At 56.9% G+C, this 18,472-nt stretch overlaps 1 protein-coding gene across 1 annotated transcript; it reads right to left on the bottom strand.

Annotated features, from left to right (window-relative positions):
- Window positions 1-3,401: 3,401 nt before the first annotated feature.
- On the bottom strand, window positions 3,402-18,092 carry ZNF469 (zinc finger protein 469). The gene is made up of 2 exons (XM_058846254.1): window positions 11,110-18,092; window positions 3,402-10,818 (listed from the first exon to the last, which is right to left on the bottom strand). Exons 1-2 carry the CDS (start codon window positions 18,090-18,092, stop codon window positions 5,499-5,501), a joined length of 12,303 nt encoding a protein of 4,100 aa, XP_058702237.1. The 3' UTR covers window positions 3,402-5,498.
- Between the last annotated feature and the right edge of the window lie 380 nt (window positions 18,093-18,472).

Here is an 18,472-nt window from a genome sequence, read left to right as displayed (position 1 = left end):
TTAGGGTTTTTTTGTCCCAAGAGGGAGGACTGGCATGACGGTGCCCCACCTGCAGAAGGGCCCTGCCACCTGCTGGCAGGAGAACCCGGCCCCGGGTGCCACTTGTCACCTGCCTGTGGCCACAGCCCCGGGTCCTCTGTGGCTTGGGCACGGCTTGGGCAGGGATGTGACATGGCTTGGACACGGCAGAAGAAAACTGGGCACGGTTTGGGCACGGTTTGGGCACAGTTTGGGCACGGTTTGGGCACGGTTTGGGCACAGTTTGGGCATGTCCCTCCATGACTTGGGCACGGTTTGGGCACGTCCTGTGCACAGACGCTGCTGAGGAATTCCACGCTCCCTGGAGCTGCGGTGGCAGCGTAGAAGGGTTTGGGATTAAAACAAATCACAGCCGTGGAATTATTTAGGTTTGAAAAGCCTCCAAGATCATCGAGCCCCAGCACTGCCAAGGCCACCACTGACCCATGTCCCCAGGTGCCACAACCACGTGGCTTTTAAATCCCTCCAGGGATGGGGACTCTGCCACTGCCTTCAGCAGCTGTGCCAGGGCTGGACAAACCTTTCCATGAAGAAATTTTCCCAATATCCATCCTAAACCTCCCCTGGCACAAATGATGCTGGATGCTCCTGAAACCAGGTGGGGATGTGTGGATGAGCAGCCCCCACATCCCAAATCCAAGGCTGGGATTTCCCAGTGCTTATTTCCCCCTCCCTCTTATCGAACTCCTTGTGTAGGAATGATGTTCTAACTCCCAGAAGGAGCAATCCAACCAATTCCTGGGCTTCAGGAGCATCACTGCTGGCAGGATGGCATCCCTGGGGGCTGCATGGCTCCTGTGCTCCTGTTCCCACCCTTCACAGCCCTCAGGGCTCCAGATTTTCCTGCATGAAGTCAGCATCAGGGGTGCAGGATGCTGCTGGTGTGGTGTGGTCCCTGTCACACACCCCGGGGAGGAAGGTGGGAGCTGGGCTTTAAATTCCTGCTGTGCAAGGAACGGCCAGATTTGTCTCAAAAGCAAGAAAAAAAAAAATTCTAAATCTTCAGCCCCTGCTTGCAGCGTGACAACCATGGTGGATCCCGTTATCCTCCAGGCTTTATGGAGAGGCTTAAAGCACCTCCGGCTCAGAAACTTGGATGTGGGGCTGAGGGAAGAAAGGCTGGCTGGATTTTGAGGGGGGGAGCTGAGGAGCAAACAGCTTGAGGAAAATTCAGGGTGGTGGCAAAAAGCCAAGAAATCCCCCGAGGGGCTCCGTCAACGCCAGGCACCTCCCGTCAGACCCTCCCTGTGACCCCTGGGGCCGGCTGTGGAGTTATCCCATCCCTGAGGATGTGGATCCGGACTGGGGACGGTGCAGATTGGCCCCATATCCCATGGGGTGCAGGGCTGGGACCCCTGGATCCTGTGCTGGGTCCCACTGGAGCCCCCCTGTGCCCCCCCAAGCAGGGAGTTAATCCCCAGCCAGGAGAAGCTGCCTGGCTTTGCATCCTCACTGGAATTACAGTGACAGGGGCCTGCAATCTTCCAAGTGACAAACGCTGCCGGATAATGCAGGACTCAGCAAACCCGGGGGCTTTAGGGAGCTCAGAGGAGCCGAGGGCTGGGGGAGACTGAGGGGGTGGGAGGTGGGTGAGAACAGGGGGAAAGAATGGGGGGGAAAACTACTCACATTTTGAGGGGAAAGGAATTATTAATGAACTAATTAATTAAATAATTCAGCCCCCAGAGATGTGGGGACGATGCCGACATTCCAGAGGGAGCAGAGCCCCAGGTGGGTGTCACTCATGCCCTGGGCTTTCATAAATTGGGTGCAGCTTTGGGAAGAAGTCTCTGCACCCATCCTGGGGCCCTGGGGACGGGTCCCATCCCTGCAGCATTCCCCTGGCTCTCAGGAGACTCATTTCCAGGTGCCCAGGTGATGGATCTGGAGGTGTGGGAGAGCTCTGGCAACAACCAGGCGTGAAATTCTCCTCCTCCGCCCCGCAGGTTTGCTGCCCTGGTGAAATATAGCACGGGGAAAACATAAAAGTCCCATTTCCAGCTCCATAATATTTCCTGCCAAAACAAAGTAAAATGTGCCGCCTTAAATTTTCTGCAAAATTCTTTTGAGGTTATTTTTTTCCCTAAATTAAGCCATACTAATTATTTTCAGCCACTTTATCTCCACTCTGCAACACACCAGGAGGGTGCAGGCGGCAAGCATTTTAAGCCTCCATAAACAAAAGAGTAGTTTGGAAAATAATTCTATCAATTAATCAAATTAATCCTGCAGTTTTAGTTACAAGCCCCGAGTGGCGAGGATCCCAGCCGGCGGTGCCGAGCTATCTCTCACTGACAGCGGCTCCGTGTTGTGATTGCGGCAGTAATTAAAGGATGGAATACACCGCCTTTGTGGCGGCTCCTACCCCAGCCCAGCGGGGCCGCAGAGGTCAGCTCGAGGACAAAGTGGGGATGGGAGAACTGGGCTTTCACCAGCACCGTCATCATCATCATCATCGCCATCATCATCATCATCATCATCATCATCATCATCATCATCATCATCATCATCATCACCACCGTCATCATCATCATCATCACCATTGTCATCACCAGTGGCGGCAGCAGCATCGCCATCATCAACACTGTCATCATCACCATCATCAAATGGGGATGACCAAAATGGGCCCTCACCAGCACCATCATCATCATCATCATCATCATCATCATCATCATCATCATCATCATCATCATCATCATCATCATCATCATCATCATCATCAACACTGTCATCATCACCATCATCATCAAATGGGGATGAGCAAAATGGGTCATCACCAGTACCATCATCATCATCCTCATCATCCTCATCATCACCAGCGGTGGCAGCAGCATCACCATCACCAATACTGTCATCATCACCATCATCATCAAACGGGGATGAGCAAAATGGGCCCTCACCATCATCATCATTATCATCATCATCATCATCATCATCATCATCATCATCATCATCATCATCATCATCATGACCATCATCACCATCATCGTCAATTGGGAATGAACAAACTGGGCTGTCACTGTCACAGTCGTCACCATCACCACCACCATCGTTATCACCGTCACAAATGGGTGATGACCAAACTGGGCTGTCACCATCATCACCATCATTATCACCATCACCATCAAAAACGGGGGATGGTTAAACTGGGCCATCATCATCACCAACACCATCACCACCATCACCATCACTACCATCACCAACACCAACACCATCACCACCATCACCATCACCACCATCACCATCACCACTATCACCACCATCACCAGCTGATAACCACCAAACCAGGTCACCACCATCACTACCATCACCACCATCACCACCATCACCAACACCATCACCATCACCACTATCACCACCATCACCATCACCACTATCACCATCACCACCATCACCATCACCATCACCTTGGGTTTCTCCCCTCATGGACAAGTCTGTCCTGCCATGAGCAGCACTCGGACAAGACCTGTGAGGAAGAGGAGCTGCAGGAGCACCTTCACTGTAGAGAAGCTCCAACACTTTGCAAACCCTTGAGGTGACAGCAGTGGCACCAAGCTCCTCCTCAGCCCCTTTACAGAGGACACCTCAAACATCCCACAAACATCACGCAGACAGGGATTTTCTGTGAAAATATTGGAATATATTTGAAAAGATTAATCATGGATGACCTTAAAGTACCACCCCATATTTTTATCTCATACTTTATTTAACAATATTAAAGAGGCACTTTAAAAGCACATGGACAACATCATAAAACGGCGTTTTCTGCTCTCTCTCTGCTTCTCTGGACAAAATATCAAAATAAAAACTTTTGACAGAACACATTGCACCCAAGGTAAATTACCTACAATAGTTTTTTATACAATACAAAGAATTGTAAAGATACATATTAACAGAATAAAGCCTCTTTTTTTTTTTTTTTTTTCCTTTTAACTCTAAAACAAAACAAAACAAAAAATCATTGCAGGACAGACGCAAAGTACTCTGACTGTTCATATCACATCAGTGCATTACTTCACCTCCTTGACTTGGGAGTATTTCAATAAAATCTTTCCATGTCCTCATTTGCACCTGAGATTTCTTTCTGGATCCAAAAGTTTGGTTGTAGAACGTGCTCGTTTAATGTGACGTAACCTTTTCGACACTATGGAGTACCAGCATAGAGGAGTTTTTCCCCTAAAATTGTATTTTTTTCCCTAAAGTTTTTTTTTTTTCCTAAAGCTGTATTTCCCCCCTAAATTGTGTTTTCTCCCCAAGTTAGATTTCTTCCCTAAAGTTAATTTTTCTCCCTAAAGCTAAACGTTTTTCCCCTCAAATTGGCTTTTTTTTTTTTTAAATTCTCTTTTCCTGCTCCGTTTTTTTTTTGACAGGTAACGGCTTCTTCCTACCAATTCTCCTTTTGTTTGTTTTTTTTTTGGCAATCAAGGAAGTCTGTATTCACATTACAAATGAAGAATAGCACCAGTAACTGCATAGTACAAGCGGATACCTATAGAGCCACTACCTCAGTACAGTAAGAGAGTTTAGGAGTGATACCGTTGAGGGCACTTGGACAGTACCGGTTTTCGCTGCGGTAAATTGGCACAGTTTTCTCGTTGCACAAAAAAAAAACCCCAAAACCCAAACCCCACAAACAAAAAGAAAAAAAACCCCACGCACGCACACACACACACACACAGAGGAAAAAAAAAACCCCAAAAACCCTAAAAAAATCAGAGTTTGTCACAAGTGTCAAGGTGCAGTTTGCTCGCGGGGACGCTTCTCCTCCAGTCCCATCGTCTACAGTGGTCAAAGAGTGGCAGCATCCTCTGGAGGGCTCCGACAGCCCCAGAACCCCAGAGCTGGGTCGTTCTTCTCTTGACGATGTAGAAACAAAATTCTTAGGGATGGCTGTCAAAATATAGGACACTTGGGTCTTAATTTAATTTTTTAAATTGTATCATCGCTTAGGCCAGCTCCCAATTAAATGAATTGTACGGGATTATTTGTGCAAAATCTTCAACAAAAAAAAAAAAAAAAAAAAAAAAATTTGCTTTCTACAGTGTACTGCACCTTATGAATAAGACGTCTACGGAATGAAGTTCATCTCTTCAAGTACTTTGTACAAAGATAACACAGACACAGACTCAAAAGGGTCTGAGATTTGCAAGTATCCTTATAACCTCAGCACTTCTGCAATAAAGCAATTGCTCTCGACGATTCAGTCTGCCCAAAGCGATTACAATTTCAGTTCATGAAAATCATCAGCAACATCAAAGTTCTAGCATTTGCATGATAAATCAGGTGAATTAAAGTAGATTAGTAGACACAAAGCAAACTATTTCACAGAGGCTGCAGTGCAAGTTCATTTAAGCTAGACAGAGAAATCATGCTACACAAACGAATTTAATGCTTTGATAATTTTTCCCTTGCAAACCCCATGAAAGCAGCTGAGGATCACCATAAGTCACTTCCATAAATTATTCTGAAGTATCTCTTCTTAAAGGAATTTTAAAGCTGGTTAATTTTTGCCCAAAGAGTTGGCTGAGCAGGTTGTTCTGGGACTCGGCACTGCGGTAGCTGGCCGGGCCGGCCGCCTTGGCCGCGCGGGCGGCGCGGGGACCGTGCCAGGAGCCACGTGGGGACGGCGCTGGCCCCTTGGCCAACACTTGGTGGAGGCTCTTTCCCAGAATGGCTTTCCTGCGCTTCACGTCCCCGTTGGCGTGGCGGAGCTCCCCTTTCTTCTGGTTGTAAGGGTCCAGGACCATCTTCTTCAGCTGGGGGCCCGTTCTGGGCTTGGGCCCCAGCTTGCTGCAGTGCGTGTCCCTCCTGCCGGGGGACAGGGCGGGAGCCTCGGCGCTGCTCCAGCTGCCACGTTTGAGCTCAGCGCTGCTCTCGCTCCTCGCCGGGCAAGGAGGCCGGGCTTTCTTCTTCTTCCCGTCTCCTTCCATGTTCTCCCGGGAGCCGGAGCTGCTCCGGTGGCCCAAGGATTTGTGTTCTTTCCTCCTCTTGGGGTGAAGCTTGCCGGTGGCTCTGGCTGGCTCCACATGGCCGTGTCTCGTGGTGTTGCTGGCCACCTCACCTCTGGGCTGGTGGCCGCTGGATTTGCCTGGGTTGCTGCCTTGGTCCTTGGCGTTGGTGCTGCTGTCCTTAGCCTCAGGCACAGATTTCTCCTTCCCTGAGATGGGCTGCTGACCCTCCTCGGTGCTGCTGCCAGGCCTGCCTGCACCGGGAGCAGCCTCACTGCCCACGGTCTTCTTTGGTGGCACCGAATCCTTGGAAGCTCTGCTGAGTGTGGGTGATGCTGTCCTGTCCTTTGGGGGCAGGGGCTGCTGGGGACCTTCTGGAGACACAGGCTTGGCTGCACCTTCCCAGGCATCGCTGGCACCGGGGTTGCCCCAGCTGTGGGTCTCTGTGGTTTGTGGAGACTCTGCCTTAGGGGAAGGAAGCTCTGAGACCTTCTTGGCAAGCTGGAGAAAAGGGATCCCATCCACGGCGTTGGTGTCTGCGCTGGGATTTCCCAGGATACAGGCCCTGTATTCATCTTTGTTGTCTGCGCTTGTTTTTTTGTGGCCATCGGCACAGCCATGTTTCTGGGTCAGGAGGGGAGGGGACAGTTTTTGGTTGGTGGCCTGGTGACAAGCCAAGCCAGCAAGGTCCATGGGAAACTCGGGCGAGTCCAAGAAAGGAAGTGGTTTCCCATCAAAGGCTCCTTTCTCCAGCTCCTCGATGGACAGGCCAGCGATGTGGCCGAGCTCAGGGCTGCCCGCAGCAGCCGCTGGCAGAGATGGGGACAGGCAGGGTGGTGGTGGCAAGGGGTCAAATGGGGACTTCTCTATCTCTGCCAGGAGCTCTGAGAAGTCACCCACCAGCACTTCTGCTTTCATGGAGGGTTGGGGTGCTCCCAGGTCACCAGGTGCTGTTGGGAAGGACTCAGTGGGAACCTGCAGGCTGGGGCTTCTGGCTTCTACTAGCTGAAGGTCACTTGTGGGGTCCAGGTGGACTGGTGACCTGTGTGGGACTGAGCTGCCATGGTGAGCCACCTTCCGCTTCTTGCTCGGTGGCATTCCCTCCCGGAGAGATCCGCCCTCCTTCACCTTCTCCCTGCAGGCAGCGCCAGGCCTCATGACCCCTCGGAATTTGAAAGTCTTGTTGCTGCCCGCCAGGTGCTTCTCCATGTGCCGGTCGTACTGCTCCTTCTTGGAGAAGGTGTAGTTGCACATGCTGCAGATGAAGGACTTCTTGATGACGTGCATGACGTCGGCGCAGAGCTCGCAGGCGTACAGGGTGGTGTGCTTGATCTCCTGCTCCTCCACCACGCCGTGCTCCTGGCTCAGGTGGCTCCGCAGCTCTTTGGTCTCCTGGTAGAACATGGGGCACTTGTGGCACAAGTAGATCTTCTGCAAGCTGTGCACGACCAAGTGCCGCTGGAGCTTGAAGGGTTTGGGGAACTGCTTGCCACAGTGATGGCAGTCCCGGGAAGGATCCTTGCAGTCTGGGTGCATGGGGACAGATTTTGGGGTGCTTTCACTTTTTGCAGTGTGCTCTGGAGATGGGCTGGAGGATGCTTTGGAGGAGCTGGTTGCAGGTGGCTTCACTTTGACATTGCTCTCCAAGGGGTCTTTCATCACCTTCTCCTGCTCAAGGGGCAACTCCTTGGGGCTCCTGCTCTCTCTGCTGACCCCATGCCGGCCGCCGGGGTCGCCGTGCCGGGAGGACCTGCTGGGTTTCCGATACATGATGGTGTTGAGGAAGTGGGTGACAGCGGCATTGTCCTCACCGAAGCAGCCGGGCAGGCCCATCACCGACTTCTGCGCCTGCCCCTTGCGCGCGAACTGGGTGGCGTGTTCCCGCAGGTGCTCGTTGTACATCCAGACGTCGGAGATCTCCTTCAGGCACATCCCGCATGCCCACAGCCCAGCTTTGTTCCTGGCGTGCTTCTCCTTCAGGTGGTCCCGGAGCTGCTCCCGGGAGCTGAATTTGCGCTGGACACACATGTAGCAGGTAGGAGGAGGGGAAGGGTTGTGGGACAGCTTGTGGAAGTCCAGCTCCCCCAGTGTCAGGAACCACTGGAAGCAGACTTTGCATTTGTACTGCTTGTCTTTGGTTTTGATGGTTATCTCCCCGCGGTTTTTCCCCAATTTCCCATCTTCCAGCCTGCTCCTGTGCTTGCCTGACTTTGGCTTCAAACTCACAGCGCTGTCCTCACCATGGCCAGGAAGATCCTTGCAAGGGCTGAGGAAGCACATGTCTCTCATTTTCAGCTTTGTGTTAAGCATCTCAACGTCGAGGGTGTGAAATTCGGGGGAGTCCGAATCCCCATTATCCTTGGCATTGTAGGACTCCTCTGCCAGGTTGGGGGGCTCGGAGTTTACTACTTGGAGCGAGTGCTCATCCTCAAGGTCCATCAGAGGCTCAAACATGTCCTCGGCAGAGAGGCTTTCCCCCTCCTTCTCCAGACTGCCCCAGATGCTCAAGCTGGGGACATTGTCCGCGTGGCTGTTTTGGCACAAGAAGGTCAGCATGTTGTCCTCCAGGTCAATGTCCTCCTTCCCTTGGTCGGTCTCCTCCTGGTCCAGCCTCAGCTCGATGCTGTTAGATCCGTTTGGAGCAGCATCTCCGCTCTTTGCCTTGCTGCCTTGGCACATGTTCAGCATCAGGGCATCGTCAACGGAGATGGTCTCGTACTCGCAAGGGTCCTGCCTGGTGACACAGAAGGAGCTGGTGTCGCTGAGGTCAGAAGCCAGGCGGATGGTGAAGAGGTCGATGGCCCCCGCTGGCTGCAGGCTGACCTCGGGGACAGGTTTGGGTTTCTTGCTGCGCTTGCCATACACCCGCGTGCACTTCCTCCGGACAAACTGGTCATCCCTGGGGAACAGCTGGGAGAATGTGGAATCATCGTCGAAAAAGCTCTGGAGGTCTGAGGGGGCCGTGCTGTCCCCACAGTGCTCCCTGCCTGGTGGCACATCTGCCTTCACCCACCGCTTTGGCTCTGCACGAGAGGGGCTGGTCCCCGGCGTGGTCTGCAGAGCACCATGCCCAGAAACGCTTTGGGTGGCTCCCAAGTCACGGTTCTCCAGCAGCAACGCCCCTTCGGCAGGAGCTGTGGGACCCTGCAGGGCACCACTCCAGCTCCTGGTGTCATTGTCTGCTGCAGGACTGTCCCCTGTCCCAGCATTCACGTCCTCTGTGCCATCAGCATCGCAATGCTGCTCTGTGCCCACCTTGCCCCATCTCTTTGTCACTGGCTCCACAAACCCGCTAATCCATTTTTTGCAAGCCTGCGCATCTTCCACCGCATCTGGATCTTCCACCTCCCCAGGACAGGTGACCGTGCCCATCTCCGTGCTGACCATCTCCTTTAGACACCCCATCCTGCTGCCCAGGTCTTCTGCAAGCTCAGCTGCACAGGAGGACTCGTTGGCTTTCTGGGACTGCTGGGCTGTGCTGGTCCTGTTTTGTTCCTCTGTGGAGATGCAACCATCCGGCTCGTGCAAGCCCTCCATGATCCCGGGCAGGCTGGAGCTGAGGGCAGCAGGACCTGTGTTCTTCCCCAGCTCACAGGGACCATCGGGCTCATTCCCACTGGGAAACACCTTCGCTTTCCTTCGCCTCACTTTCCTGTTGAGCTGCTTCTCAGAATTGCTGCTCTCCTCTCCAAGATCTTTGCTTTGTCTCCTTCTGCCTTTTTCTCCTTTCCTGACCTGCCATCCCGAATCCAGCTTCCCAGATGCTGCCTCTCCCGATCCCCTCATCTCCGGGCGCGGTCCCTTGGCCTTCACCTCCCTCTGCAGGATGCGGGTGCGGTGCAGCTCCTGGGACATCTCCAAGGAGATCACGCTGAGGTCGCTGAGCACTCTGCTGACCACCTCCTGCATCGGTGTGCTGGGCTCTTTCTCCAGCTCTGGGAATGCTTTCTTGGGAACGTGTTCAGCAACGGAGGTGGGCACCTGTGAGCTGCAGGTTTTGTCTTTGACTGATGCCTTCAGGCTCCTCCTGGGCACCTTCTGGGATGCTTTTGATGTCTTGTGTGCAGGAATCAGAGGGGACCTGAGAGTCTTGCTGGGCTGTGGCAAACCACCATTCTTCACCTGGTGCTTGACAGCTTTGTGCCTGGTCAGGCCGGGCTTGGACCGGAAAGTGGCTGAACAAATGTCACAGGTCACCGGGAGCCCGTTGGGCTTTTTTCCTTTGCAGAGTTCATTCTGGGATGGCTCTGGAGTGCTGCTGGGTGTGTAGTCCTCTCCTTGGCCCACGCTGTTTAACACACAACCCCCAGCTTCTGCAGTCCCATGGCTATTGGATTTCTCCCCTTTTAAACCCTTTCCTTCACTCTCTGTGGTTTTGGAAAGACCAAGTCTCACCTCTGCTGCCCCTGAAAACTCATGGCCATTTAGTTCAGCAGGACCAAGATCTCCAGCCCTTGTAAGACCTCTGCTGATGGCAGCTGTCATGTCCTGAACAGCAAAACCATTGGACAAAGCCTCTGGTTCACTTTGATGCTTATTCCTGACATGGGAGCAGTTTTCAAGCTTGTTCTCTTGGTTCAGGTTGACCTCCCTTTCTTCCACGGGCAGAAGATCCGCTGTGGGCTGGGTTGGATAATCCTGGGTTTCTGGAGGGGTGGAGTTAACGACTGTGTCTGCGATGGCACATCCTTGGTTTCCTTTAAAATTTGGCAGCACAGCACCAGCGTTTTCGGGGACCACTTTCCCAACACCCTTGTGGTGGAAAGGCGGCGAGCAGGGAAGAGAACAGTCCTCCCCTGGCGGTTCTTGGGGACCACCCATCTCCAAGGCAGAGCCCACCAGAGCATCACCATGCCGCAGAGCGCAGGGTCTCACTGGCCCCTCTCTTCCAGGTGATTCATAGTTACCCAGAACACCGTCAGGGAGGTGATGAGGATGCTCCTCAGCCGCTTCCATCGGCACAGCCCCGCAGTGGTGCAGTGAGGGAGGGAAGGTGGGTGCCTTTTCCCATGTCCCTTGCTCTGCTGGGCTCATGGGCTGATGGATGTGATGGCTGCTGGCCTCGGGAGGACAACTCTTTGTGACGAATGAACTTGGTGTCGCAGGCAGGGAGGAGCCGTGTTTCTTCTCATCCGAGAGCTGAGTGCCAAAGCTGGGGACATCTCCCCCCTCAGCACCACTGCTCTGCAAGCATTTGAGGTCGGGATATTTGGCTGGCAAGAGCAGGCTGGCTGGAGATTCGCCCATGTAATGACAGCCATTGAGGGACAGCTTGCCGTTCCCTTCTCTGGGAACATCTGCACTGTCTGTGGTGGCTTTCAGCTCTGTCCCCAAGCTGGGATCCTGGTGGAGATCCCCCTCAGAGGGACCAAGGGGGCTGACAGGACTTGTGGGAGCACTGCCCGGGTGCTGCGCCCCCTTCCCCACCCGACTCCTTTCCAGCCTCTCTCCCTCTTCTCTGCCCAGCGTTTCTTCCTCGAGTGAACCACGGCTGGGCTGGGATTGCTCATGTTTCCTAAATGCCAAGGCCGTTGTGTTATCTCCCTCCTGCTCTTCCCTGAGCTGATCAGCTTTCCTTCCCTGCCCTGGCAGCGAGGTCACCGCGGTGCTGCTGGGTGGTGAGAGGTCATCACGCTCCTGGGAAGCACCATCTGCAGGGATATTAATGTCCCTCGGCTCCGGGGCTTCATTTGCTAAGTGCTGCGGCTCTGTTACATTATTTTGCAGCTCTGGCTTTGCCGATGTGGATTGTTTAGCACGGTAAGAGCCCTCTGCATCCAGTGACTCCAGCTGCTCGCATCCACCGGGAGAAAGCGCCTCTTTCCCTGGAGCAGCGATACTTCCAGTGCTGCTTCCAATGGGGATATCCCCTTCCCCTTGGGTCTGATCTTCCCCTTCCAAGGCATCACCGCTCTGCTCCTTGTGCTCCGTGTGGACGTGGGTGGTGGCAGAGGGGTGGCTGGGAGCCAGCAGCCCGGGGAAGCACGGCATCAACAGCTCCTCCTCGTTGTTCTTCACTGTCCGGGCAACGAAGAGCTGGAGCTGCTGCAGAGGGTTGGCAGAGGTCTCTTGGGATGCCACCGTCATCTCCTGGGAAGGGCGGTCGCTCTCCTTGGGCACGCTCAGCATCTCAAACAGCAGCACTTTGGGCTTGCTGGCTTTGTCACCGGGTCCAGGGCTTTGATAGGTGTTGGGACTCTTCCTCTCCTCCCTTTCCTCCACTGGAGGCCCACCGCCACCCCCTTTGAGATCCACAGCATTTTTCACTGTTTTGGGGGGCTCAGTCCTGCTTAAGGGTTTTTCTTCTGTATCTGGGACCTCTTTGACATGAGGTGAAAAGGCGAGATCCAAGGCTGGGGTGGGACCCTGCTGGAAGCCAAATGGAGGCTTAGGGTTTGGAAGATGGGCATCAAACTTCTCCAGCTCTGCAGCATCAGCGTCTGCTTTCCCCGGCACAGGGAAGCCCTTGGCACCGCACTGGCATGGCAGGGATGGCAGGGGATCTTTGGTTATTTCTGTCACATCCATGGTCTCGGGGAACACGGAGTCGGTGACAACAGGAGGGCTTTTAGCCACAGGGTCGGTGTAGATGGGAACCTCTGTTTGGTCAGTTGTGCTTAAGCCAGGTAAACTGTTGGAAGAAGACCCATTTTCCATCTTCCTGAGGTCTCTTTCCTCAGTGGCCGCATCAGACTGGAGCTGCTCGCTCTTGTCTTTGGAGCAGAAATGATCTGTGGCCAGCGGGGCTGGGACGCACATCCCGGTTTCCAGCGAGCCCAGCTCCAGCCAGGCCTCCCTGGGTCTCTCGTAGTCCTCAGGGGCGGTCACCATGTCTGGCTTCTCCCCTGCCAGCCTCTCCCCAGCACAGAGGCTCGATCTGCCCAGCTCACCTGCCAAAAACAGCCCTTTCTCCTGACCTGCCTCTGGCTCTGCCGGCAGCACTGGGAACCGCTCGGCGCCCTGCGCTCGCAGGTGGACAGCCACGTTTGGCTCGGGTTTCTGGAGGCTGACGGACACCTCAGAGTCCAACTTGCTGGTTTGCAGTTGGCTTTCCAGCTCCGTGACCAGGCGCTTGATCTCCAGCTCGTCATCTGAGATGTTGCTCATGAAAGTCACGTTGTAATCCGCCATCCTGTCTGGCAGCGGCAGGGAGAGCTGGCTGCTGGGGACAGCTCCCTCCTCGGGGAATTTCTTGGCTGGTGGCTTCTCCACGGAGAGGCTGTGGAACTGAGTCATGTCTTCTGGCAGCATGGGAGCCACCTCCTCCATGAGAGACCAGTCTTTCTCCGGCAGGAAGGGTGGGTACGGTTGCTCGAACGGCAGCGGCTTGCGGGAGGCGTTCCCGGGACACGGGAACGTTGTCCCGTATCCATCCTTGCTCTCGTACGGATCGAACTCGGAGACGGGGAGCTCTCCAAATATCGACGAGGAGTCAAAGCTGAGAGGGGAGGACGCTTTGCCCTGCGGCATTTCCGTGGCAAAAGGGGAGATGCTGGAGGGTTTCTGCTCGAAGGAGCTGGTGCTGATGTCATCTCGGCACAGGTACATGTCGTCCATGTGGGAGGAGCCCAGGGCTGGGGGCTTTGGGAAGAGATTGTCCTCGTAGTGACTGGGAAGGCCTTTGGGATCAAAAAATGCATTGTCACTGCTGACATATGGATCAGGTGCCTTGGCAGCAAGCATCATTCCCACTGCATCCCCCCCGTAGGTGGGAGCTGGTGTGGGATAATCCTTCTGACCGTCACAGAGCCCCTGTCCCTTCACGTATTTGATTCCTGCTTCTGAGCAGGTGGCATTCCCACGGCCAGGACTCAATTTGTTACCGCTGGGGTGTGGGGCAATCACCTCCTCTGTGTGGTATTTCAGCCCTTCATTTGGGAAAGGGGAAAACTGGTGCCTCTGGTGGTCCATGGTGAGCTCAGGAGAGCCCTGAGCCGGCAGGGTGGGCTCTCCTGCCTCAGCTGGGAGCTTTGCTGCTCCTCTGGGCTCATCCAGCCCCTCCTTAGAGGAGAAGCTGGCAGGGCTCCTGCCTGGGGTGGCCGTGCTGGGCATTTGCCTTTCCTGGGGCTGCAGTGACGGCTCCTCCTGTGCACAGCCCATGGCAGCAACATCTGGTTCAGTACTCGGCCGTGTCCCGGAGCCTGCCAGCAAAGGTTTGGCTGAGCCAAACCTCCTGCTCCCCCTGGGAATGTCCTCTTTGCTCTCCTGGCTCGTCTTTGGGCTGCTGTCCTGGGGAGGGCTCAGGGGAGTCCTTGGCACATGGGCTGGGCTGCCCGAGCGCCTCCTCCTCTGGGTGCCACCCTTGTCACCAACCCCAGCAGCGCAGGGCGAGCTCCTGCCCATCTCTCTGGGCATGCTGTGGTTGCTGCCAGCAGATGGGTGGCTGCTCCGCCTTCGGGCTCTGGCAGCACAATCCTCTTTCTCAGCATCCTCCTGATTTGGGACATCCCCGTCCTCCTGTGCCTCCCTTTTCTGACTGTCCCTTTTCCGGCTGTAGCTCCAGGCTGGGTCTTTCTCTCTGGCTCTCTCACCTCTGCCCAGGCGTTTCTTGCTGAAGCTGTACTTGTTCCTCCCCATGAACCCCGTGCCACGCTTCCTCCTGCCCCGGGGCTTGCTGCACTCTGTCCCCTCCTCGTCCGAGTCGGACACGTAGTCGTATTCCCGCAGCCCGCCGTCCTTGGTGCCTGCCAGCAGCCTCTCGGTGGCCTGGGGGAGCTGGGCCTGCTTGCTGCTCTTCACCTGCAGTTTGTGGAGTTTGTTCTTCTGCTGCACGATCTTGTGGATGAGCTCCTTGCTCCACGTCCCGCTTCGGGGCTTCCGCTTCTTCGCGTCCTTCGTGGAGAACCGCGGTGGCTTGGAGCTCTTGCTGGTGATGCCTGGCCCCACCTCGCTCTTCATCAGAGGGTCTTGGCTGAGCCTCCTGGGATGCTTTTGGCTGGAGGTGGTGGCTGGTGGGACGCTGTTCTTCCTGCCTGCCCTCAGCCTGGCTGTCCTCTCCGCTCCCTCTGCTGCGGGATCCGGCTCCTGCGGTGCCACCCTCCGTGCCACCCTCCCTTTGTGGAGGTGCTGCTTTCCTGCCCTCCTCTTCACCTGCTCCCCACCTGGGCTGCCATCTTCACCAAAACAGCCAGCCTTGGCCTCTCCTGCTGCCTTCCCCTCTGCTGCCTGCTTGGATTTACTCTCCGGGGCCAGGCTCTCCTTGGCCTTGTGAGCCGTCCCCCCGCCAGCCGCCTTCACTCCCGGCAGCTCCTCATCAGCGAACACATCGATGAAGCTGCTGTCGATCTCTGGGTTATCCGACTGGTATCCCAGGCCGTTGAGGGCCTCGGTGATCAGGCTGTCCAGCTTGGCATCGTCGATGTCCAGGTCAGAGGCGCTGAGCGGGAGGGAGCTGGTGGCCAGGCCGTGGAAGAGGCCGCCCTTCAGAGCATCCTCCTTGCCCTCGCTTTTGCCTTCCCCGTCCAGCAAGAAGTCGTCGCTCTTGCTTAATGCCAGCAGATGTCCCGGGGGGTCTGGAGAGAGCGCCAGGCTGGGGGCTTTGGGGGGCTCCGGCGGGAGCACCTTCCGCCCCTCGGCTGCCCGGGGAGCGTCCTTGGGCTCTGCCTGGGCCGCGGGGTGGGAGGCGCAGAACTGGCGGTGCTGCAGGAAGGAGGACAGGTTGCTGTAGTTCTGGTCACATTGTCTGCAGGTCAGCAGCACGTCCAGCTGGTCCAGGCTGGCGCTGCTCAGGGAAGTGGCCAGCAGGTGATGGGAGGAGTACGGTGGTGGAGGCTGCTCCCCGTCCAGCCCATCCGAGCAGCCTTTGGCCACCTCCCCGCTGGGTTTGTGGAACGGGCTGGCCGGGGCACATTTCAGGAGGCTGTCGTCTTTCAGAGCATCCGGGGGGAAGCTGAAGGACTTGACAGAGTCCGGAGGGTGGTAATGAAGGGGGCTGGGACTCAGAACCTCGGAGGGGTGGAAGGCTTTGTTGGCATCCTTGGCATGGCAGGGGTGCTGGAAGAAGGGCGAGGGGGTCAGCGCTCCGGACATCTGGCTGTCCTCAAAGCCGGGGTTGAGTGGGCTGCTGGACATGGGGGACAGCGACGAGCAGCTGCTGCCACACGTGGGGTTGGGGACGGGGGACGGCAGTGGGGACTCGCCAGGGGAGGCAGCCACCAAGGCTGATGGGGGCAGGACCAGCCCTGAGCCCGACGAGCTCCTTGAGGGAGGAGGAGGAGGAGCTGCTTGAGCCATACTATAGAACAGGGCTTTGCTTCTCGAGTCGCAGGCAGGAGACCCTGGTTCCTTCCCGCTCTCAAAGGAGAAAGCTCCTGTCACGCCGGGATCTCCCCTCTGGAGGCTCTCTCCAGGTAACAGCTTTTTGCTGTGATACCCTGGAGAGTTGCTTATGGGGGGCCCTTTCTGGGCTTTCCCGCTGCCCTGCCAGTCCGACGTGCCCAGGGGGAAGGGGAGCTTCTGGCTGGTGATGTGTCTCGACAGCTCCAGCCTGTTGGCACCGGGCACCGCAGAAGGGAGGTGCATCTGCTGCCAAGGCAGCCTGGCATTTTTCTGCCTGTGCTGCCTCTGCTCGGGGCCAGGCTGGCACTCGAATGAGAACTGGTTTCCAACAGGGTTTGAATAAGGTGCTGAATTCTGGTCCATGGGAGAAAACGCCTTCGTGGCACCTTCCCAAGCTTGCACAAGCCTGGGGTGGGTGGGTGCCGTAGTGGGAACGCTCGTCTCGAAAGGCACGGCTCCCGCGCCGCTGCTGCCCGCGGGGGAGCTGCAATAGGCCTTGCTCTGAAAGTGCACTTGGGACAGGGACTTTGGTGGCACTGTCCTTCTCAGGGGGCTGCTCTGCACCAGCAGCCGCGGGCTGGGGACGCCGTCCTTGGCTGAGGCTTGCCTCTTCCCCACCGGCTTTGGCATGGTAGGCGAGTGTAAACTAGACGGAAAAACAGCTTGGTTTTCTTGGAAAGTGCTTGGGTTTTGGTCGATAGCACCAGACGAGGGGAGAGCACCAGGGGGGTCGGCGGGATGCTCGGCCCTGCCCTTGCAGCAGGACAAGGGGCCGTGGTGCAGGGCGGGCGGCGGCGGCGGGTGCAGGAAGGGCGGAGGCGGCGGGGGCAGCCCGTACAGCCCCCTCCCCTCGGGGGACACGGCCTCGTAGGAGCCCCCGCTCAGCGGCTCCTCCGGCCACTCTCTGGGGGACGAGTGGAAGGCGAAGGCGGTGGGAGCGGCGCTGGCGATTCCCACCTCCAGGTACTCCTGGAACGGCTCCTTGCCCGCATCGTGCAGCAGCTGGAAGGGAAACTGGCACGGCAAAGCCCCCAGGCCGTGCACCGCGGCTTTGCCACCCTCGGAGAAAGAGCTGGGCTTCTGCACCGAGATCCCGTAGGTAGCACCGGCAAAGCTCTTCTCCGGGGAAGGCCAGGACTCGGCCCGGTTTGCCTGGAACTCTAAATAATGTAGCTGCCCATGGGTGCCGGGGCTCTTGAGGGGGATGCCGGCGGCGGGGGGCTGCCCCTTGGGGCCGGGTTGTGAGGTATAACTGGTGGAGGTCCGGCCAGCATCGGGGAAGCAGCGGCCGAAGCCGAGCTCTTCTGGCCGGAGCTCGGCGTCGCGCTGGGGGATGCCGGGCACGTGGAAGCGGTGGCTGCCGGCCGCGGGGGCCACCTCCGGCTTCTTCGGCGGCGTCACCTTCTGCTGGGGGTAGGCGATGCCGATGGTGGGGCTGGGCCGGGTGCCGGCGATGCTGAGCCGGTAGAGCTGCTGCTGGCCCCGCTCGCCCTTCCCCGAGCGCCGGCTGCGCTCCCGGGCTCGCCCCTTCCCCGGCGGGGACAGGGGGCCGCCCTTGACCTCTCCCCAGGCGCTGTCATTGCCGAACTTGGGCTTGCACTGCAGGGATTTGAAGTCGATCTTCCCCGCTTGCTGCGGCCGGATCACGGCTTCCCGCTGGCTGTGGGGCTCCTTGTCCTTGTGGCCGGGGAAGGGCGATGTCCCCTCCCCGCCCTGCGCCCTCCCATCCTCGTCCCCGCAGCCTTCACAGCCGAAGTCCTTGTCGGGCTCTTTGGGGCCGGCCTCAGTATCGCCGATGGTGTAAACATGCTGGCTCTCTCCAGTCATGATACCGAGGAGGGGACAAGGCTACAGAGCCCCTCTGTCCCGTCCCGCTGCGAGCTGCCGTGGCCCGCTCATGGGCATCCTCCTCCGCCGAGGGGCACCGGGGCAGCAGCTCCCCGGGGCCGGGCTGCGGGCGGGTCCCGAGGGCCGGCGGGGCTCTGCCGCATCCTTTCAGACCTGCAGGGAACGGGAGAGAAGAGGGGAAGGCTGGATGTCAGTCGGGGGAGGCACGGGAGGGGTTTTAGCCCTTTTTCTTGCACTGAGGAAGCGGCAGCGCAGCCCCCCGGGGTGAAGCCCTGCAGCTTCAAAGGATGCTCGGAGCAGTTCACCTCTGGCAAAAGCCGCTGAGGAAGCACTTTTTCCTTTTGCCCTCCCGGGAAAGC

This window comes from Poecile atricapillus, chromosome 10, assembly GCF_030490865.1.
Source record: "Poecile atricapillus isolate bPoeAtr1 chromosome 10, bPoeAtr1.hap1, whole genome shotgun sequence".
Classification (NCBI taxonomy): domain Eukaryota; kingdom Metazoa; phylum Chordata; class Aves; order Passeriformes; family Paridae; genus Poecile; species Poecile atricapillus.
The sequence above is the reverse complement of the archived record's forward strand: the minus strand, read 5'-3'. Positions and strand labels throughout refer to the sequence as shown.